General features: G+C 62.0%; 1 protein-coding gene across 1 annotated transcript in view; it reads left to right on the top strand.

Moving 5' to 3' along the window:
* CROCC2 (ciliary rootlet coiled-coil, rootletin family member 2) overlaps nt 1-22,316 on the top strand; it is an 80,892-nt gene that overhangs the window by 50,528 nt on the left and 8,048 nt on the right. The window contains exons 20-28 of the mRNA XM_037732208.1: nt 2,724-2,867; nt 7,078-7,274; nt 7,952-8,111; nt 8,799-8,936; nt 9,056-9,395; nt 9,626-9,810; nt 10,639-10,759; nt 11,562-11,695; nt 21,207-21,353. Coding sequence (XP_037588136.1) covers nt 2,724-2,867; nt 7,078-7,274; nt 7,952-8,111; nt 8,799-8,936; nt 9,056-9,395; nt 9,626-9,810; nt 10,639-10,759; nt 11,562-11,695; nt 21,207-21,353 — 1,566 coding nt within the window. The remainder of the gene's footprint in view (nt 1-2,723; nt 2,868-7,077; nt 7,275-7,951; nt 8,112-8,798; nt 8,937-9,055; nt 9,396-9,625; nt 9,811-10,638; nt 10,760-11,561; nt 11,696-21,206; nt 21,354-22,316) is intronic.

The following is a 22,316-nucleotide window of genomic DNA, read 5'->3' as shown; positions in this document are numbered from 1 at the left end:
TGGGGAGGAGGGCTCTGGGGAGGAGGGCTGTAGGAAGGAGGACTCTGGGAAGGAGGACTCTGGGGAGGAGGGCTGTAGGGAGGAGGGCTCTGGGGAGGAGGGCTGTAGGGAAGAAGACTCTGGGAAGGAGGGCTCTGGGGAAGAGGACTCTGGGATGAGGACTCTGGGGAGGAACGGTCTGGGGAGGGGGGCTTTGAGGAGGGAAGTTTTGGGGATGAGGACTCTGGGAGGAGGACTCGGGCCTGGGCAAGGCTGGGCATCCACTGTTGTTGCTTGCAGAACACCAAGGCTTCAGCCCATCTGTGACATGGCACCAGGTCCCACATGGGAGATGAAGAGACTGGGAAGGGCTCATAGGGAGTGACCGGAGCCCCGTGATAGGCATGGGTGGGGACCCGGCTCACGGGCGGGGGGTGGTCAGAGCCCACCAATAGGACATGGATGGGGGCCCGGGTCACAGCGGGGAGTGGCCAGACCCCAGGATTGGACATGGATGGGGGAGCCTCAGCAGGGCCTCCAAGGCCCGGGGAGTTCAAGGAGGGGCTGTCTGTGTGCGGTCGGACTGCTGTCCTGGGTGGCACGGGACTGGCCCTGAACAGACACAGGTGCGAGGTGCCCTGGGCAGGGAGGGAATGGGCTAGAGGCACCAGACCCAGCTCCTCTCTTGCCAGGAGCCGGTGGGATCGAGGGCGAGGCTGACCATCGACCCCAGCTCCGGCACCTCTCTGCTCTTGGTGACTGCACACACCCTGTCAGCTGGGCCCACACCGGCCTCCTGCCTCTGTGCTTCCAGCTCCCGGCTGTCTGGTGATGAGGCCATTCATTCTGGTGCTTGTTGGCTTATTTTAAATTCAGGCGATCCTTTTCCTCCCCGTCCCTGGCAAGGACACAGGGTTAGATACCTACCTGACTGGTGTTGAAAGCATGGCCCAGGGGGCAGAGAATAGAACACAGGCCGTGGTGCCAGGCCCGGGACAAGGCCCCTTCTGTGCCCGTCCTGAACAGGAATCCTTCTCCCTGGCTGCACCGAGGCAAGCGGAGGCTGCCTAGTGGGGGCCAGGGCACCCAAGCAGCAGGGCCTTGGGAGGCGCTCAGTGACTCAGAGCCAGGATGGAGGGCTTGCGCCGGGTCCCCAGGTGGCCCCCAGGGCGCTGCGCAGCGGGAGGGGCACCGCAATGAGGAGGCAGGTGCTGGATGTTGCTTCACCTCCTGACGCCACCACGCGGATTCCTGGTCCCTCCAAGCAGGGCTGCCCAGAGGAGCACCCAGCAGCCAGGGGAGCCCCACCCTGCTCTGATCCTGCCCCTGAGGCCCGGGAGGACCAAGCTTGGCATCGGGCCTGTGACTGTGCCTCTCCCTCCTCCTGACCTCTCGCCCAGCAGCTCCCTCGGCTCCACCCTGTGGGCAGGGAACCAGGAAAGGCCTCCTGGGGTCCTGCGAGCTGACGCCTCTAGCTCACAGAGGGGCCTCCTCTGGAGCCAGTGCTGGCTTCTGAAGCCTCCTCTTGCCCTGGCCCTGAGTCTCCCCCGGACCAGGACCAGGCCTGCCAGCCAGCCGGGCTCCCTGGGGAGCTCGCTAAGGGTTCCTTTGCCACCTCAGCCCAGAAAATGGAAATTAAAACTGTTGAAAGGAGCCAGAGAGAGGAATGCCGGCCAAGGAGCGCCCGGCGCCAGATGACAGGAGAGCGTGCGCCCCCAGGCTGAGTCACCACCCAGCGGCTCCGGCCTGTGCCCTGTCCCCGAGGCCCTCACAGGGGTCCTGCAGCCAGGCGTCAGGAGCACCAGTCACTGGCAGTGCTGAAGCACACAGAGGCACAGAGCCTGCTCACCCAGGATGACCCTAGTCCGTCCAGAGGGTCTGCAGGGGGCGGTGGAGAATGAGGACAGAGGGCTCCTTTCCCAAGAGCGGGTGGCACAGGCTGCAGGAACCCCCACCCCAGCAGGATCCATGTGGGCAGGTGGGGCACCTATGCCCGAGGGAACACAGAGCCAGCTCTGGAGGGAGCCGGCTGCTGCTGCCCGGAGGCTTGGTCCAGTGCCCCAAACCCACGGGTGTGGAACCTGACCAGGGCAGGGCTCTGATATCTCATACTGAGGACACTGAGACCCAGGAAGCTGAGGCCACCCTGAGCCCCATCTGCCCTGCTGCCCCAACCTGGGCAGGGTGCGGTGGGGAGGGCCTTGAGAGGAAGCAGGGTTGGGACCCGAGGGGCCCGGGGCTTGGGGTGAAGAGGGTGGCATTTGTCCATGAACAGGGGGCCACAGGTCGAGCCTGGGGCCTCTTGGTCCGAGGATCTCTGCTGGTCACACTGCCCTGAGGCCTGTACGCTTCCTGAGAGGACACCCTGGGGGTGTGGGCGACGGGGTCCAGACTCCCCTGAACTCAGTCCCAAATGGAGGGTAGGGCCCCGCGTGTGTGGTGGGCCCGGCAGGGGTGGGCCCTGCCCCAGGGTGCAGGCTGAGCTGAGGGGCTGCCTCCTGGTGCATCTGTGGGCACTCACACATCACAGCTGGCAGGGACCGTGAACTTCCCCTCATCCCACCAGCCTGTTGACAGTTTAGGACACTGAGGGCCAGTGCCCGGGACTTGCATGACGGTCAGCAGGGCCCAGCTCCTCCCCCGGCCACGGCAGCTCCTCCCGCTCGCGGGTCCTGGCCTTACCTCACCCCCACTGCCAAGGGCCTGGCTCCCTGGAGCCACTGTGGGCTCCCTGCTGCCCCCAGGCCACTGTCAGCGCCACGACGGAGGAGCTGAAGGCCCTCCAGGCCCAGTTTGAGGATGCCATCGCAGCCCATCAGACGGAGACCACGGCCCTGCGTGAGCGCCTCCGGGACCTGGCGGCTGAGCGAGGCCAAGTGAAGAGAGAGGTGAGGGGCAGGGCTGGGGCTCGGGGGTGGCAGCCGCGAGAAGACAGCGGAGCAGGTTCTGAGACAGGGGAGCGTGAGAGTGGGGTGTCAGGAGGAAGTGAGGCCGTGAGGTGGAGGAGGGCAGCTTGGCCCCTGAGGGTCTGAGACAGGGGAGCGTGAGAGTGGGGTGTCAGGAGGAAGTGAGGCCGTGCGGTGGAGGAGGGCAGCTTGGCCCCTGAGGGTCTGAGACAGGGGAGCGTGAGAGTGGGGTGTCAGGAGGAAGTGAGGCCGTGGGGTGGAGGAGGGCAGCTTGGCCCCTGAGGGTCTGAGACAGGGGAGCGTGAGAGTGGGGTGTCAGGAAGAAGTGAGGCCGTGCGGTGGAGGAGGGCAGCTTGGCCCCTGAGGGTCTGAGACAGGGGAGCGTGAGAGTGGGGTGTCAGGAAGAAGTGAGGCCATGCAGTGGAGGAGGGCAGCTTGGCCCCTGAGGGTAGTAAAAGGCAGCCACAGGGCTCGTGATCGAGGGGCCTCACACCAGGCACTAAGCCAAGCGCAGGCTCCTAGAGCAGATGAAACGGGGCCCGGCCCGGGCCATCCGCTGAGAGAAGCTGACGCTGGTTTTCAGGGAAAGAAGGCGTCATTTCTAAGCCCCCTGAAGGGGTGAGTTTGACTTGGGGTGAAAGTGGACTTGGCTGAGTCTGGGTTCCAGCTGGGCAGGTGGGGAGCTCTCCACAGGCTGCCCTGCGTGTCCTGGGAAGGTGCCTGGCACACTGGCTGTATCCCGGGGCACGGGTGGGGCATGCCTGCCGCTGGGAGGGCCAGCATGTAAAGGGGCGGCCAGAGCCACACAGCCAAAGGCTCCGGAGTCCAGCCAGCCCCTTCCACATACAGTTAAGAAAGTGGAGTCAGGAGGGCCTGGCTCCCAAAGCCTTCCCGGGAGACGGATGTGACCTGGGGCAAAGGGGAAGCCGGACCCTTGGCCAGGAGATCCACTGTGCCATCCACTGAGGCAAGGGGAGGCCCCAGACAAGCTGGGCTCTGCCCACACAGCAGGGGGCATGGACTGCACTGCGCTGGGCACTAGGATGGGGGGAGGCTGGATTTGGGGCAGTGGGCAAGAAAAGAAGTAGGGGTCACTGGAGGTTGCAGGGTGGCCCTGGGCCTGGCCAAGGCCCCAAGGTTGATATGGAGGCACCCAGGAGCCACGTGATGGTGATGTGGGGTGGGGAACAGTCATGGGCAGGGGGCAGGAGGGGCCCCCTGCTTGTCCTGGGCTCAGCAGGCAGGCAGATGGCAGAGGCGTTCCTGAGGGGGTTGGTGGGACAGGGGGACACCTGTGTGTGGCGAGGGCAGGAGGGCACAGGGACTGGGCTGGAGGAGGGGAGGGTCAGCTGCAGCCCCAGCGGGGCCCCTGGGGACCGGGCGTCTTGCCAAGGCTGGGGGCTGTGCAGCTGACCTGGTGCCGGGCGGCCAGCAGGGCAGAGTGGGGAGAGGGGCTCAGCCCTCCCCAGGCACACACAAGAGGCGGGGCGGAGAGAGGAAGAGAACGTGATTTAACATGAGCAGCTGTTTACACTGGCCCCGAGGAGAAAGGTCTCCTTTCAACAGATTTCAAAGTCAGGCCTGGTCAGCAACCACACCGGGAAGCAAGAGGAGATTTCAAAACTGCGGCAACAGGGGCGGGGGGGGGGATGGGGCGCCGCGGTTCTGCGGGCCTCAAGGAAGGGAGCGCACGCCTCACAGAAGGTCAGGCTTTCAGGGCAGCAGTGCCCGGAAGGGAGTTGGGGCTCCCTGAGCCCGGCGCCCAGATAGGGAGTGGGGGCTGAAAGGTGAGGATGGTGATGGGGACGGAGGAGCAATCTCACAGAACAGCAAGCCCAGCCTGTCCGGCGCCAGGCCGGCCCGGGGTCACCATGGAAACCGTAACATTTTTCACAGCCTTTAAGCTGGAGGAACTTCAGGCTCAGATCCTGGCTAAGGCCCACACACGTGTGCACACGTGTGGATCCACATCACACACGAGCACAGTGAGACCACACACACCTGTGCACACGCCACACACAGTGGCACGCACGTGCTGAAAGCACACACATGATAAACGCACACACACACTGAATGCACACACACGAACGCACGCACATGCACTCACGTCCACACAACCCTCACACTGGAATCACGGAACCACACAGTGCACACAGGCGTGTACACAAACACGCAGCAAGCACACACGCACATACACATACTCACGTGCACACATTCACACGCACACACGCACACTCGCACACACGCACACACACATGCACACTCATGCACATCCACTCACACATACACACACACACACACATGCACACATACTCACATATACTCACATGCACATGCACACACATGCATATACTCATGCACACTCACATGCACATACTCACATGCACACTCACGTGCACACACGCGCGTATACTCACACACTCATGCACACTCACACGCACACACATGCAGACACACACATGCACATACGTAGGGCCTGCACAGGCATACACACATACGCACACGCACACACACGTACACACACCACACACAGAGTTGACACCTGCACGCGCTCTGCCTCACACATGCACACGCACAGCCACACTCACCCGTCCCTCCCCGGCTTTCCCTCCACAGCCCCTCCCTGCAGGGCTCTGGAGCGGCCTCGCTGCAGGAGATTTTTAAAGAGGCCGTTTATACAATTTCTAGTAAAGAAATAATTATTATAATCACATTAAGTGATTTGGCTGTAAAATTCCTGTGAAAGGGATGGCTGTTCTCAGGAGGGGGGGAGCGGTGGGGGAGTGTGGGGGCCCTCCCCCTCCCCCTCCAGCACCCTCCCCTCCCCCTCCAGGGCCCTCACCCTCCCCCGCCCCCTCCAGCACCCTCCCCCTCCCCCTCCGGGCCCCTCACCCTCACCCTCACCCTCACCCTCACCCTCACCCTCACCCTCACCCTCTGGGGCCCTCCTCCTCCCCCTCCCCCTCCGGGGCCCTCCCCCTCCCCCCATTTGTTTTGCTTGTTTTCACCTCCACTGCCCTGGGAAATGAAAACAGCTTCTCTTATGATGCATGGGCCCTTTTGCTGGTCCTTGACCTTCTGGGCCCGTTTCTGCTGAGCTCTGCGGAAAATGCTCAGCACGGTCAGGGCTCCCACGTGTGGGGGTGGAGGGGAGCAGAGGGGAGGCTCTGGCCCTTCCCAAAAACAGAACAACAATCACAGCGGCAGCCTCAAGAGCCAGGCCGGCCGGGGGCCTGGACAGTATCCCGTGAAAACAGCCAGCAAAGAGGGTTTTGTTTTTGGCAAGCCGGCAACTTGACATCACGGAGTCTCTGTGTCTTCCCTCCCTGGGCATGCCCCGCCGGCTCCCCCTCCTCCCCTGGGACATGCCAGAGCCAGCATGGAGTCCTCTCCAGGGTTTTTGGTCAGGCCCAGAGCTCAGACCTGGGAGGCAAGAGACTGGGGGCCAGGGCCAAACCCCAGTAAGTCGTCACCCAGAGCGTAGGCGCAGGGGGAGCCTTTCCGCTGGGCTGCAACTGTCTTCCAGACCCCAGCCCTGGGCTCTCCCGGCCACCATGAGATGCCTGGTGTCCAGAGCAGGGAACCAAGATCCTCCCCTCACTGTGCCCCCCCATCGCCAGAGACCCTCCTCCCACTGTCCCCATCGCCAGAGACCCCTCTCCCACTGCCTCCCATGCCAATGGGGAAGAAGGGCTGGGCTGAGGGAGTGGGTGAGCCCCACTGTGCCGGGGTCCCTGTGCCAGGGTCCGCGCCCAGCCTGCCTGCCAAGGTTGCTGTCCACACCAGGACAGGCAGCGGCCTGGGCACCACACTGTCACCTAAAGAGAGGACGGGACACTGGGGGCGGGAGGTGGGGGGGCCCCAGGCAGGGGCAGCTGAATGTGGGCAATGACAGTGCAGACACGTGTGCTAAGCCGCGTCCCAAGCAGGCCTTGCCGGCCAGTGGTCAATGTCCCAGGGTCCAGGGAGGCCACAGCATGGGGACGGACCCAGGGGGTCAAGGTGGGGTCTGCTGGGCTCTTGGGCTGGCCCTGCCCCAGCCCCTGGAGCCGCCCCACAGCCTCCACAGCAGTAGGGATTGGTGGCTCCATGGGGTGAGCACAGTGCGGGAGGACCACGCTGGCAGGGCCCCTGTGCCTCGCCCTGGAGCTCAGTCCCCAGCTGGCTGCCAGAGCTGCATGCTCCTCCCCAGGCTGAGAGGCTGCGGGCACAGCTGACCATGGCTCAGGAGGGGTTGGCCACACTACGCCAGGAGCTGCAGGCCGTCCAGGAGAGCCGGGAGGAGGCCCGCCAGGCGCTGGGTGACAAGGCCCGAGAGAAGGATGTACTGTTGCGGTCCAACAGCGAGCTGTGGGCCGCCGTCTGCAGGGCTGAGCAGGAGAAGGCCAGGTACGGCAGCCATCCCGGAGCCGCCGGGGTCCCTGCAGCCCACTGCCCACCCAGGCTGCAGGGAGGATTGGGTGAGGGGACTAGGCAGGGGCGTCCCATTGATTTGGCCCCACTGATGGTGGGTAGACATGCCAAGCAGGCCTCCTGCTGCCTGGTCCAAGGGGTCTGCAGTGCTGGCCCGTGCAAGGGTGGCTGGGGATATGGACACACCTGACCCTGCCCACAGGAAGTTCCCATCAGCAGGAAGACAGGTCACAGGTGACCTCCCAGAGGTGGTGCCAGGCTGGGGAGCAGAGGGAGGCCAAGAGCCTGGCTGGGGCTCCAGAAAGGCCCCTGTGGGGCAGCTGGGCCGGACGGCAGCCCTCACAGCAGGCAGCAGAGGTGCCAAACTGGGCTGGATGTTGAGTGTCTGCGCACGTGAGGGAGAGGGAGAAGTGGGGAAGGATGAGGTGAGGAGGGGCTGAAGAGGTAAATGGTGCACAGGGGCCATGCAGCTGGGCACTGGGACACGGGTGGACATGTGTCCAGAAGGTGACAGGGAGCCCTGCAGAGGCGGGTTTTGGGGACACCGAGAGTCCAGACTGGGGTCGGTGCCTCAGTGGAGCAGCAGAGGCCTGCTGGGCAGCAGTGCCGCCCCCAGGGGGTACGGGCACACCAGACGGTGGCACCCTTTTCAGTTTTAAGCGGTCCAAGGACGAGAAGGAGCAGAAGCTGCTGGTCCTGGAGGAGGCATGGGCGGCGGCGCAGCGGGAGGCCAGCGCACTGCGGGCCCGCCTGTGGGAGCTGGAGCAGGCGCGGGGGGACACCCGCCAGGAGCTCCAGGAGCTCCACAGACAGGTAGGCGGCCGGAAGGGTCAACATCCAACCAGGCACCTCCCGCCTGGTGCGTCCCAGGGCCCCCCCAGCTGCAGTGCAGGAGCCCCCAGACCTGGCCTTGCAGCTACCTTTGAGTCACTCTGTCCCCAGACTTGGGGCCACCCCCTTCTCAAGTTCACAGGGCCCCTGGTTGGGTCTGTCCCTGCGGGGTACAGATGGCAGGACTGGAGAGGACAGAAACAGGAAGGCTTGGGGAGGGGGAAGGGCCGAGCACAGCAGCACGGTCTCTGAATGTGATGCCTTTCCACGGCACTCGGGGCTCAGACAGGCTGGGGGGGCAGCCCGGCCTCTGCAGGACTGGGTGCTGGAGAGCCGGGTCTCCGCGAGGCCTGGCTCCCTCCTGTCGAGGCAGCCTCAGGGCAGTTGGCTCCAGTGCACCCAGCCAGTGCCCACACTCCCTAATCAGGGCCCAACCCGCCCTTCCTGAGACTCCTCCTTGTCCCAGGTTCTCAGAGGAGGTGCCAGGTAGGGGTCTGCGCCATGGCTGAGGGTGGTGGCTCCTGGGACGAGGTCCTTTGGAGGAACCTTAGCCCAAGCCTCCCTGAGTGTGGCCAGCTGCCCTCAAGGAACTTGTGAGTGGAGGCAGGAGGCAGGGAGGCTGCCTGGGCAGAGACCAGTGATCCCATCAGTGCGGCCCGGTGCTTCCAGGTGAGGACGCTGATGGCCGAGAACCAGAGCAGGTGCAGAGAGGCCCAGGAGCTGCAGGGGCGACGCTCGCAGGAGGTGCTGGAGCTGCGGAGGCAGGCGGCCGGGGCGGAGGCCGGGCGCGCGGGTGCCCGGGAGGAGGTGGGAGGGCCGCCAGTGGCCAAAGGGAAGGCGCTGGGCGGGGGGGGCAGAGGGAGGCCCAGGCCCACCCACTTCCTCACCGTCTCCCACGGGCGCTCCCCCAAACGACCCTCCGACAGGTCCTGGGGCTGCAGAGGAAGTTGGCCGAGGTGGAGGCCATCTGTGAGGCCCGCGGACAGCGGCTCCAGGAGCACCTCCATGACAGCTGCGGGGCAGAGCTGCACAGCGTCACCAGGAAGCTGCAGCAAGCCAGCGCTGTGGCCGATGCTCTCCAGGCTCGCCTGGACCAGGCCTGTCAGCAGATCCACAGCCTGGAGCAGGAGCTTACCCAGGCCCAGTGTGCGAGGCAGGGGGCAGAGGCCCAGCTGCGCCGGCTCTGCTCCGCATTCCGCCGTGGCCTGGGGCTCCAGGGACAGAGCCCATGGGCCTCCCCGGAGCAGCCCGGTTCCCCCACCCAAGGTCAGAGTCCTCCGTGGCGGCAGGCAAGCCCCTGTCCCTGCTCAGTCCCTGGCCTGGCCACCCCACTTTCAGGCCTCACAGCTGATCAGCGAGTGACCCGGACTGGCAATTGTAGGGGCCTGTGGCCAGCCCCCCAAGCTCCCATGGCTGGAGCAGCAGAGAGGAAGGGGCATGGGCGTGCTCTGTCGCTGTGTCCCTGTCTATGACCTCTCCGCTGTCACCTCCCGCAGGCTCCAACGGCTCCCAGGCTCTCCCTGGGCGAGAGGGTGCCAGCAGCCGAGCCAGGCCCCACTCACCCCTCCGACGGCCCTCGCCCACACCCGGAGGCCGCAGCTCTGAGCTCCTGGATGTGGACACTGTGAAGGACGTCCTACAGGACTTTGTGCGGAAGCTCCGAGAAGCCCAGCGGGAGCGGGTAACGGGGGCCGGGGCCTCCCACCCACAGACCACCTTAGACCTGCTGTCCACCCACCCGCGCGTCCCGGGGTCTCAAGGTCCAGGCTGTCCTGTTTGTTGTGATAAACGCTGGTACCACCGTGTCCCCCAAACCCAAGTGCCTTGGGTGGCTGCAGGCCACCCCCTTCCTCAGACCAGGCTGAAAAGCCCCTGGAGCCAGGCCCTCCTGCGACACCCACCAGGGCCCAGGCCAGGGCATTCTACAATCCGTGCCGTCCCCTGCAGGACAGAGCCAGCAAGCTCTCCTCAGTGCTCCCAAAGTCCACTCCTGGGGCCCAAGCTCCCCAGTGGCTGCTCCTGGCTTTAGGGCTCCCACAGAACCACCCATGAGCGGCCCCCTTCCAGCTCGCTGGGTGACGATGGGCAGGGGACTCCCATGGGCAGGGCTGTGGGAAAGACAGAGGCAGGCCTTGAGCCCTGGCTGGGGTCCGTGCATACCCGCTCCCTTCGTGTCTGCCCTGGGGAGCAAGGTCCCATCGGCACTCAGCCCCAAATGCTGCCAGGGCAGCCCCTGCCAGTCCCTGTGACCACAGGCTGTGGGCCACCACCTGCCAGCTCTCCACGCCACACCTGTACCTGAAACCTGGGTCCTGAAGGCCCAGCCCCACTGGACCCCTCCCCTCCCCAGGCCTGCAGGTCAGCTCAGCTTCCCAGTGTGCCCACCTTCCCCGAGCCCACTGCCATGCCACCTGCTACCCTGCCCTGCACACGTTCACCCTCTAGCAGACACCTTGGCCCTCCACCCGCCCGCTGGGCAGCCCCCACTGACCTCAGTCCTTCCTCCCAGGACGACTCTCGCGTCCAGATGGCGACCCTGAGCAGCCGGCTGAGTGAGGCAGAGTGCAGGTGTGCCCGGGCCCAGAGCCACGTGGGGCAGCTACAGAAAGCCCTGGCCGAGGCCCAGGAAGGTGACCTGCCTTCCCCACCCCACCCACTGTGGGAGCGGCTGTGAGGGTGGAACCACAGTGTCCCCACGGCGGCCAGCTGCAAGCTTTCGGCCCCTATGGCAGTACCCAAGCCACCAGGCCTGGGGAGGCGGGGCCCGCGCTTGGTATCAGAGCTTTCTCAGCAGCAACTTCCCCAGCACAGAGGAATGGCATCCACAGGCCCCTCAAGGCCTTCCTGGTCCACCCAGCCCCAGTGTCCTCGGCAGCCCCTGCCCCGCCCTGGCCTCCTGCAGTTCCCACCAGGGGCCTTTGCCTGGGCCGTGCCCTCTTCCTGGCAGCCGCTACCCCAGGTAGCCACATGGCTCTCCCCATGCAGGCCCTGCCTCTTGCCAACCCCTCAGAGAGGTCCCTCCCCACTGCCCCCCACTGCGTCTCACGCACGAGTTTCTCCACTTAGTGCCCCCTCAGTTAAAGGAAGGAGGCAGCCAGGCGCGGTGGCTCACACCTGTCATCCCAGCACTTTGGGAGGCCAAGGCAGGCGGATCACCTGAGGTCGGGAGTTGGAGACCAGCCTGACCCACGTGGTGAAACCCTGTCTCTTAAAAAAAGAAAAAAAAAGGAAAGAGGCAGGAGGGAAGGATGAGCAGGGAGGAGGTCAGAGTCCAGACACGGGAAGCGGGGACCCCAGGCCAGCCCAGGACCCTCGAGCGGCGAGGACAGACCCTGCCCCACCTGGGTGCCAGTCACTCAAGTCTGCGGAGTTGCCTGCCTGTGACCTGGGAGGGGCGTGGGAGCCCCTCAAGCCACCCTGCTTGCCCCACAGGCCGGCGCCAGGTGGAGGGTGTGCTGGGCAGTGCCCGGGCAGCGAGAGCCCTGCAGAAGGAGGCACTGGGCAGGCTGGAGTTGGAGCACCTGGCGAGCATGCGTGTGGCAGGCCGGGAGAAGCGGCGGCTGCAGGTGGGGAGGCGGCGGGGGAGGGGGGGCAGGTGCGGCGTAAGAACAAGGCCTGTCGGTCACCCTCACACCCTGCAGGGAGTCCACAGGGCCAGGAGGGGGTGAGAGGGGTCCGCAAGGGCGTCTGTGGATGTTCAGGCCTGGGGCCAGTGGCCAGCCAGGCAGGGCCCTGGGCAGAGGTGCAGGTTGGGTCGTGGCAGGTGGCTTTGGGGCCATCAGGACTGGACCTGTCTCTAGCAGAGGTGTCTTTAAGGTAGTTCTAGCCGTTGTGTTACAGATTGGGGACACTGAGGACTTGGTCCTGGGGACACAGCAAGTGGGGGGCAAAGCCCCAAGTCTAGGCCCTTCCTTCTCTTGAGGCCACACTGGCAGGCATAGGGGTGGCCCTGGCCTGGCCTTGGGGCTCTGTCCGGGGTCACCGTGCTGCTCCAAGACCACTTTTCACCCTACGTCATTCAGGCACAGAAAGGGCTGAGGTCTTTGTCCCTGCGCGCCAGGCTTTCTGCTGGGGAGGTGGCTGCTGGGTCTGAGGTGGGCCTGGAAAGGGAACAGCCAGGCAGGGGGGGATGGAGTCTGGCCCAGCCTCGGTCCTCAGTGCTGATGGGGAGCCCGGGCCCAGCCCAGCCCAGCCCACGGGTCCAAGCAGCCCCCAGCATGTCCTGAGATAGTTGTCAGGACTAGGCCAAGGGATGACCCGGCCTTTCCAGAGTGTTCCCTCGCAGGCCCCAGCGGCCAGAGAACAGCGTGCCCCGCTGAGGGTGCCCAGGGCAGCCGCCCCAGGCGTCCCCAACCCATTCTGGGAAGCGGGAGCCAGCACCATGCAGAGGGGACTGGGCACAGAGGTCTAGGAGCCACTCCGCTGCAAATGTCCCTCCCACGAGGGAGGCCCGGACACGCTGTCAAGAGGGTCAGCCCTGCAGGTTGACACAGAGGGCTCAGAGGTCAAGTGCAGAAGCCACCTATGGTCACCTTCCCCAGCAGGCCTGTGCTGCTCTGCGCAGGGCTCAGCCTGGGAGCCTGGTGGCCCTCAGAGGCCACCAAAGGGCTGTCAGCACTCAGGCCAGCAGGCAGGCACTGGGTCCCTAGGAGGCCCTGAACCTCTGAGGAGGTGGCTCCTGCAGGGGAGAGGGGAGGGGGCAGAGAGCAGAGGCCAGGCTGCAGAGACGGCAAGTTCCTCATCAGCCAGGAGCCTGGAAATTCCCGTCTCGGAAACACCCCTCCGGTGGCAGCTGCTGGGGCGGCAGGACTGGAGACACCTGTGGAAGGCCCAGGCGGCCTGGCCAGGGAGGGGGTCACACTTGCGAGATGCCCAGGCGGTGGGGAACCTAAGTCGGGGGGCCTGGAGCAGGCGGAGCTGAACCACGCTTCATTTATACGGATAGGCGTATGTGTGCTGCCCACAGGCGTTCAGAACGGGCTCTCCGTTCACAGGTTACGACATTTTGAAACAGTTGTCTTATTATTTTATTTTACTTTATTTTTTGAGACAGAGTCTCACTCTATTGCCCAGGCTGGAGTGCAGTGGCGTGATCTTGGCTCACTGCGGCCTCTGCCTCCTGGGTTCAAGCGATTCCCTGCCTCAGCCTCCTGAGTAGCTGGGACTACAGGCACGCGCCACCACGCCCGGCTAATGTTTTGTATTTTTAGTGCAGATGGGGTTTTACCATGTTGACCAGGCTGGTCCCAAACTCCTGACCTCAAATGATCGGCTCACCTCGGCCTCCCAAAGTGCTGGGATGACAAGCGTGAGCCACCCTGCTTGACCCTGAAATGGACCTTTTAAATCAATCTTTACAAATGCGTTATTCAGATAGGCCACGTTTGAGCTAGTTCCGGAATTTATGAAAGCCGAGGATGATGTGTTGAGTTTTCTGACAGCGACTCTTTTTGTCAATGTCTCCTTTTATTTCCAAGGGTATCTGACTTCTAGATTTCTTGACTCTCTTGGAAAGTGAAGTTTCTCCGTGAACTCTTCCCGTGAGGCCGGCACGCCCCATGGCTGCGGTCTGTCCTCCTCCTGGCCTCTGACTTTTTGGTCTTTGCGTTTTCAGCCTTTGTGTCATCGGCCTGGCTTTGGCTTCAATCCCACCTCAGGGTCTTCGCCTTTTCTGGGGAATTTGTTCTGTGTAGAAGGTTTGTGGTAACGCAAGCTGTTTTTCCTTAGGTTGCTGATAGGACGTTCCTCCTTTCTGCCTGTCTTTCCTGCTGGCCCTGTCTTGCACACAGGAGTGATTCATTCAGCCCTTTTCCCTTAGCCTTTGCGCCCAGGGCCCCTTAGGGCTGGGCCAGGACAGCGCCCTGCACCCACCAAGGCTGAGGGTCTTGTCTCCCGTCCCCCCACCCTGCCCACTGCAGTGCTTCCACCTGTGCCCGAGAAGCTGAGACTTTTGTTTCTTAGAACTTCCTCCTCTGGACACTCTCCAATTGCAAACCTGCCCGGGGGCTCTGGCTCTCCTGCCTGTGAGTTGGACTTCTCTTGATATCTGTGGACCCCAGGGCGCTCTACCCACAGCAGCCCACACCTGGTGCACTATTTTTTGCAATAAATTGCTGATGACTTAAAACAACCCCACTTTTGGGCCCCCAGACCTGTAGGTGAGAAGCCTGGCATGTGTGACTGGGGTCTCCCCTCCCGGCCTCACAGTCATGGGGCGGGCTGGGCCACCTGAGGCTCCAGGGAAGAGTCTCTGGGCTCATCTGGGTGCTTCCGGGGCATCTGGGCTCATCCCATGTGGCAAGTTCAGCTCCTTGCGTGACTGGGCTGAGCCTCATTTCCAGGCTGTCGGCCAAGGGCCCCCCACTCCCAGCCAGGGGCTTCCTCGACGGTGCCACAGTGCAGCGGCAGGGCCTTCGCCCACGTCTCCACGTGCCTTACACTTCTCTGTCCCCTTCTGCCAACACCCAACGGCCTGCCTGGGTGGGTGGGGCCTGCGTGGGTGGGCGGGGCCTTCCGGGTGGGTGGGGCCTGTCTGGGTGGGGGAGGCCTGTCTGGGTGGGTGGGGCCTGTCTGGGTGGGCGGGGCCTGTCCAGGTGGGCGGGGCCTGTCTGGTTGGGGGAGGCCTGTCTGGGTGGGTGGGGCCTGCGTGGGTGGGCGGGGCCTGTCTGGGTGGGGGAGGCCTGTCTGGGTGGGTGGGGCCTGCGTGGGGGGGCGCGGCCTGTCTGGGCGGGGCCTGTCCGGGTAGGCGGGGCCTGCGTGGGGGGGCGGGGCCTGTCTGGGTGGTCGCCCTTTCCTTAACTCAGAGTCAGACTCGCATCCAGAGTCCCGTGGCCGTGAATGCCACGTAGTCACGGGACGGCGTCAGCGCCGGAGCTCACGGGGCCTCCGAGGGCCGCACCTGCCACAGGGGTCCCAGCGATGTGCTGCCAGCCTCAGTGAACTCCGTGCCACTGGCTGCTGGGTGGAGCCTGGGGGCGCCTCTCCTGCAGCGGCCTGGTTTTCGTTAGAGTCTGGGCCCCGCAGAGGTTCCAGAACTGTGCGGAGTCTCTGGGCTCTTTGGGTTTTTCTTGTCAGCGCTCTTTCCAGAGTGGCAGCCAGAGGCCTCCGTGTCTTTGAAATTCAAAAATGTCACCAACATACGGGCGTGTCGGCCCCTTTCAGTATTTTTACGTGCCCTGGCAACCCCTCCCTACTTGCAGAAGCAAATCTACCTTCTGTCTACAGAGGTTCCTCCCACTGTAAAAAAAAAAATACCTCTTCTCCTTCTCCGTCACCCCCTGCTCCTTTGTCCGGGAACCCTCAGCACCCGTCATGACCCCCTGGGCCTGTGCGGGCTTCGGTCTTGGATTGCTCCTCACCTCCATCTCCCCAGGGTCCTAGGAGAATTTCAGGTCTTACTCCTGCTCAGCTCATCTCACTGTCTGCCTCATCGCCTCTGCTGCTGCCCCCACGGCGGCCTGCTCAGCCGGAGTTCTCACCTCGGGCTCCCTGCCCTGGCTTCGCCCAGAGAATGCCAGTTACCCTCTTCTGATGCGTGTCAGCAGCTTCCTCCTCTGTTTCCTTAGAGATTTCCTCAATTCGAGATTTCCTCGAATCGACTTTATTTTCTCGAACCCCAGCGGATGCTACTTTTGTGATGCTTTTTCCTTTGCATATCTTTGAAGGGAGTTCTGGCCTTGCTCGAAGCTGGGAGTGGAGAGGGCTCATTACGGACTTTATGTGTCCCCATCCACGTATTTCAGGCTCAAAGGAAAGGCAGAGAGAAGGGTTCCAAGATCCCGCAGCCACAGGGAGCTGTGGGGGAGCGTGGGGAGCCAGCAGTGGCATTTTGCCCCCCCCAGAGCTGTTCTTTTCCTGAAGTGTGGGGGGGCAGTGGGGGCACCCTTACCTCCTCAGCTGCTTCCCTGGCAGGGACGGAGGGCTCCCCGGGTCCCCCAGCCACAGCAGCCCTCTTCCCTGATGTGGTCCCCTGTAGCTCCCCGCAGCCCTCCCCGTTCTGAGCCAGGGTATGGGGGAGTCCCACTTCGGGCCTCCACACATGAGTGCAGAGGATGCTCTGATATTCATCAGACCCTTGTCCATGTGCATTTTTCTGCTTGGTCTAGAATTTGCTCAAGGATTTTAGTGAAACGTGGTAAACTCTATCATGATGGTGTCAATGTTTTCTTAAAATTCTGGCAGTGTCCATTTCACCTTTTTTTAGGCGGAGTTGATTTCATCTGCCCTCAGGAGCCCTACAAGTCCCTGGTCTCCAGCTCTGAGAACAAGTTTTTCCCAACCTTTTGTCATCTATTGGTCCTTGTGGTGGGTGTCTGGATTCAGACACACCTAAGTCACCACCTCACCAGAGGCCCCGCCTTTGACACTTGGCAAACCCAGGCAGAGAACTCAGGGTTGAAACGTTTCTAGCCAGCCAGGGGGCTGGGAAGACAGCCACACTCCCTGCTGCCCCGCGCCCTTGCCGAGCCGTGGGGTCCCTCGGGGCAGGTCTGGCGCCTCTTCTGGCTCTGCATTTGACACACTTCTCTCACTTTCATGGGTCGGTTTTTCCCCATTTCACATAAGCCAATGTGTTTGTCAAGAGAAAGTTAATTAAAAACATATTTTTCTAATTAAATGGTAGGCTGTACTATGCAAACAGTAAGATTCTGTTTGAGAGCAAATCCCTCCCGTGTCCAAGGCTATCCTGGGAATTCGATAGAACAGCCGTGCAGGGCCAGCCCGCGGCGCCAGGACATGCACCAAACACAGCAGCCATGCCCAAGCAGCTGGCCAGGCCGCCAAGCAGGCGGGAGGCCTGGCACTCACCCAGCGTCACCCACAGCCTCACGCCTGCTCAGAAAGGCCCACCCTGCCACCCTCGGATTGGCACCCGGTCACAGCTCAGGGGAGCCCGTGGCATCCTTGGACTCTTGCCCAGGCCTCCTTCGCCCACTGTGCCCACATGCCACGTCCACCCCGCCAGCTCCCATGTCCCCAGTGCCAGCCCTGCAGTTCACCTGCCTGTGGGGGCCAAACTCAGCATCATTCACAGGCTCTAAAAGTTTCCAGGATCCACACAAGCCCAAAGCCAGCAGAGCAGCCTGGGGCCAGCAGGGCCCACAAGGCGGACACTGAGCCACGGTCGGAATTGATTATTCTCAGTGCTTTGTCAAGAATTTTTGCATCTGTAATTCCTTTTTGGTGACATATTTTTCAAATTTATTTGTGTTAAGAAAATGTGATTATTTTATAAAATGAATTGGTGGGCTTTCCATTTCTTCTGTCACCTGGAACGCTCAAAATAACTTTCCTTGAAAGGTTCATTGAGCGTCCCTGTACCTGTCGGCAGCCCCTGTCATGGTAAAGAGCACACTTTAATTCCCTTTGAGTCTCTTTTCTGTCAAAGGTCTGTTTTCGCTTTCCATTTCTTCTCGGGTCAGCTTTGCCCGTGGGAATGTCACTCATCGCACACGTCCAGCGCATCGCCAAGGACCTGCACATGCATTTGCTGAGCACCATCTTTGTGATAGCGTGGTCTTGCCGGCAGGTGCACCTGCTCTCTGCGCATCGCTGTGCCTCATTTCCACGTGGAGTTACAGCTGCTTCTGTCCTTCATGTTCCAGGCTGGTTTCTTTTCCTTAATCTGACTTGCCAACAGTTCGTTTTATTCCTGTTTTCAAATAATCAATGTATCTCTGCTTTTATTTCTATTAACACTCTATTCTCAGTCTCAGTTTATTTTGTATTTTATTTATTCTTTTGAGGGTCTGGCTCTGTCTGCCAGGCTGGAGTGCAATGGCGTGATTCCGGCTCACTGCAGCCTCTACCTCCGGGGCTCCAGCGGTCCTCCAACCTCAGCCTCTTCAGTAGCTGGTACTGTAGGCATATGCCACTGCATCTGGCTAACTTTTGTGTTTTTTGTAGAAATGGTGTTAAACCATGTTGCCCAGGCTGGTCTCAAACTCCTGAGCTCAAGCAACACATCTACCTTGGCCTCCCAAGGTGCCAGGATTACAGGCGTGAGCCACCACGCCCAGCCAATGCTCTCTTTTTAAATCTTTTTCGTTGTAATTTTTCCAAGTTCTTGAAAGGAATAAGTAAGTTGTTTACGTGTGGGCTTTCTCTTTTAACAGCGGGAGCATTTCACATGATCCCATTTTCCCTAACTGTGGTTTGGGATGTGCCGCAGCAGCTTTTGATGTGAGTTTGTTCCCTTTTTACCAGTTTTCTAGAAGTTTCCATCTTTATTTCTTCTTGAGTGTGAGGGTTATTTGAATGCATGAGTGAGTGTTCTGCCACTGCCATTGCTCACGGCGTCTCCCTGACGAGGCTGTGGCTTTGGGCGGGTGATCGGCTTCTGGGTGGGTCTTTGTTCGTGCTCCTGCTTTGTCAGTTGTTTGCTGGTTGTTTGCTTTTATGGTTTGGTTTTGTCTATTTGCTTGTGTTGTGTTCACAGGAATACTGGACAAGCTGACTGCAAAGTTGACGGGAAAGGGTAGACATTTAAGACTTTCCAAGAAAATTTTGAAAGTGACTAGTGCAACAGGCTATAAAGCTAGTCGGGTCCAAGCAGGAGGGGCTGGCAGAAGAGGCGGGCAGCGGGCAGGCCCAAGCCGAGAGGAGGCCTTGCCACCGCAAACTGGCACAGACCCCGCCCTCGGTCTGGCCCCAGCGTCCCACTGTGTGGCAAGAAGGGCTCCGACCCCTTGTGTCTGAGGACTGTCCAGAGGTCATTGCGCTGTGACAGGCCTGAGGGCAGGATGGGCCAGCTCGCCAGGGCAGGGACTCCAGGGGACGTGCCAGTGGATAACCGGATTGGCCACGGTCGCCCGGTGGATAACAGGTATCAGGCTGAGGACCCCAATTCCAAGAGCGCAAAGGACGGATTTGGCAGGTGTTTGTGGTATGCTCTGCCCTGCCCTTTGCGGCCGGCAGGACGCTTGACGAGGCCTTTGCCCCTTCTGCTCATGCTCAGGTATTTCCCAGCCTTCACGCCCAGCCTTCCATGCAAGCCCTTCGTTTGTAACAGCCTCCCCGGGGGCCTCCCGGGGTCCACAGCATGCTCCCAGCCTTCTTCTTCTTCTTTTTTTTTGAGACAGAGTTTCACTTTTGTTGCCCAGGCTGGAGTGGAGTGGTGCAGTCTGGGCTCACTGCAACCTCTGCCTCCTAGGTTCAAGCGATTCTCCTGCCTCCACCTCCCAAGTAGCTAGATTACAGGCGCGTGCCACCATGCCTGGCTAATTTTTTGTATTTTAAGTAGAAACGGGGTTTCACCATGTTGGCCAGGCTGGTCTCAAACTCCTGACCTCAGGTGATCCGCCCACCTCAGCCTCCCAAAGGGCTGGGATTATAGGCAGGAGCCACCACGCCCGGCCCCAGCCTTCTTTTGGTCCCAACGAGGCCCCTGTGAGACTGCACCATACCCATGCCACAGATGGGGAAACTGACACTGGAACCCCATGTTCTGGCCCCGAGCCCAGGCTCTTCCCTGCTCAGGCTCCAGGGTAGGGGCTGCTGGAACCCAGATTCATCCTGAGCACTCAGCTCCACTCGGCTCTGGGGGAGCAGGGCTGGGGTTCTTTCCTGCAGCTACTTTAGACTCAGGCTGAACCCATGTTTTCAGGGTTGGTTTTGCCAGCCTGCCTCTCACACAGCATCAGGATTTAGAGCTGAAAGGACACAGGAGATCAGAGCAACTCACTGGGGCTGCGTGGGGCTGCGCATTAAAGGAGAACCACTCAATTATTACGGTTCATTCAAATTCCATAAAAGCTGAGTCATTACAAGAGGTTTGGGACCTCTTAAGACTGCTATGAGATATTTGAGCCATATTTGAAGGAAACTTCTGCTTTTGTACTGGAAAATTGTAGAGAAAATTATAATTTTCAAAACTGCACCGAAGGGCGAAGCGTCGCAATGTTAGGTACAAGCGTTACCTTCCTTCTTCTCCTTTTTTAAAGTAACAAAGTGTCAGACCAAAGAAACAGTGTTTTCAAAGTGTGGCCACCTCAGAAGGAGCTGGCCGCTTCTCCACAAAACCCCAGGAAGGTGCGAGGGCTGGGGACCCACCAAGGCCTTACCGGGCCAACGTGCAGTCCAGAGGCTTCCAAGGACGGATGCCTCGCGGGCTCTCTCGCATCTGGGGGTGCTGAAGCCCCAACAGCTGCCAGCTCTGGGGCTCAGGGGGCACCCCCAGTGCCATCCTCCTTCTTGGGCTGGCAGGGAGCTGAGATTCCTGCAAGCAGGAGGAGAAGGCGGCCCCACAGGGCGGGGGCGCCAGGTGGGGAGGCTGTGGGCAGGGGTCAGCAGGCGTACGAGGTCTGTGTGGTGGCAAGTTCCCAGGTCCGTGTCCTGGTGGCAGCTGGAAGCGCCACAGGCCCAGAGCAAGGCAGCGGCATGGCAGATGGTACTCAGGTGAAATGCGCCCTCGGGCCGTCCTGGGCAGTGCCTGAGGACAGAGAGGAAACTGAAGGACAGGCACCGGTCCCAAGTGGATGGCGGTGGTTTGGACAGGCCGAAGGCAGAGGGGCTGAGAGGAGGGTGCAGGGGTGAGGGACACCGCGGGGATCACAGGCGATGCCAGCTTCCCGGCCTCCAGAGCTCCTGGGCTCCGTTTGGGACTAGCCGTGTCCCCAGGTGGGAGCTGAGGCAGGAGAACGCACAGTGTGATGGCAGAAGGGGCAAGCAGGGCCTGAGCTGACAAGGCTCTGGAAGCCTCGGAGAGGGTCACCTCAGGCCTTATCCCAAGGGCAGCCGGAGCCGCCAAGGCTGGAGACAGGGCAGGGATGCCACTGATGTGCCCTCTGAGGCCACCGGTTATAGCAGAGAACCTGCCAAGCCCGAGCCTTTGCCCACGCTGGGCCAGACCCCCCTGACTTTTGTCTCAGGCTTCCTGGGGGTCCACACCTTGGGGTTACATTGCAGACACAACCACTGATCAATGCCCTTCGCTTTGTCCTTAACCGAGTTCTTGCTGTTTTCATCCCAGCTACATGGGCCTGTGGGGCGGTCTAGGCAGATGGCCCGAGGTGAGGTTTCCCTGCAGACCCCCATGCCCAGTGTCTCCAGGTGGGCCGTGTGTCCCCCTCCCACCAGGAACAACTGGACGCACTGCGCCAGACCCTTGACAAGGGCAGGAGGCACAGCCAAGGCCTGGCCAAGAGGAAGCTGCTGGAGGAGCAGCTCACCAACTTGGAGCACAGGCGCCCAGAGGCCGAGGAATCGCTGGAGCGCCCGCGACAGGTGAGGTTCTCAGGAGGGCAGGGTACGCTGTCACCAGGGGGCGGTGAACAGGCCTGCGGGAAAGAGGCCCTGCGGTCCTTTGCAAAATCAGCCCCTCAGCATGAAGGGAGCCCTAGAGGGACAGTGAAGGCAGGTGTGCAGGCCTGCAGAGGCCTAGGCACCATCCAGTCCCCCTCTGACAGCTGGGGAAACTGAGGCTGGAGGGTCCCACGCAGAGTCAGGGGCTGGATTTCTTGCCACACAGCAGTCACCCTTGCAACAGAGGAGTCTGCTGTGGACACGCCGTTTAGGAGAAAATCGGCTGAGGCCAGGGCCAGCCTTAGACGGAACAACCTGCCCTCAGAAACCCGGGCCCTCCCAACCCCTGGCCCACGCCCAGTGTCCCCCGCCCAGGTGCTCTGGCGGCCGCAGTGCAGTGGCGAGCAGGAGGCGGCCGAAGCGCACGCGGAGAGGCGCGCCCTGCAGGAGCAGACGGCGGTGCTGCGCGCTGAGCGGGCACGTCTGCAGGGGGAGCTCGCGGCGCTGCGCACTCAGCTCGCACAGGTAGGCGGCGGCGGCCGGCGGGTGGGCGGGTGGTCCTTGGAGAGGAGCGGGGAGCTGGGCGAGGTGCTGGCCCATGCAGGCTTCTGTGTCCTCACCTGCCGGCCAGTGGTGTCGTGTGTGCCCGCTGTGGCTCTCCCTGACACACCTCACACCCCAGGGCCCCAGAGGCCTCTGCTCCCGGCAGAGACAGCCCTGCCCTGGGGGGTGCCCTGTGGCTGGGGCAACAGGCAGGCCAGCCTGTGGAGGTGCCCAACAACCCCCCAAAGCTCAAGGGAGGGACAGTGGTCAGTGAGCTCCCGGGTAGGGCCCCGAAGACAGGATGAGAGACAGGAGGAGCTCAGCGGTCAAGGGGTGAAGTGATGGTCCAAGTGACGGCCCTCACCCAGCCCTGTCATGCTCCCCCCATCACCCAGCCCTGTC

The sequence above is a fragment of the Cebus imitator genome, unplaced genomic scaffold (genome assembly GCF_001604975.1).
Source record: "Cebus imitator isolate Cc_AM_T3 unplaced genomic scaffold, Cebus_imitator-1.0 Scaffold443, whole genome shotgun sequence".
Lineage (NCBI taxonomy): Eukaryota > Metazoa > Chordata > Mammalia > Primates > Cebidae > Cebus > Cebus imitator.
Note: the sequence above shows the minus strand (reverse complement) of the source record. Positions and strands in the feature narration are given on the sequence as shown.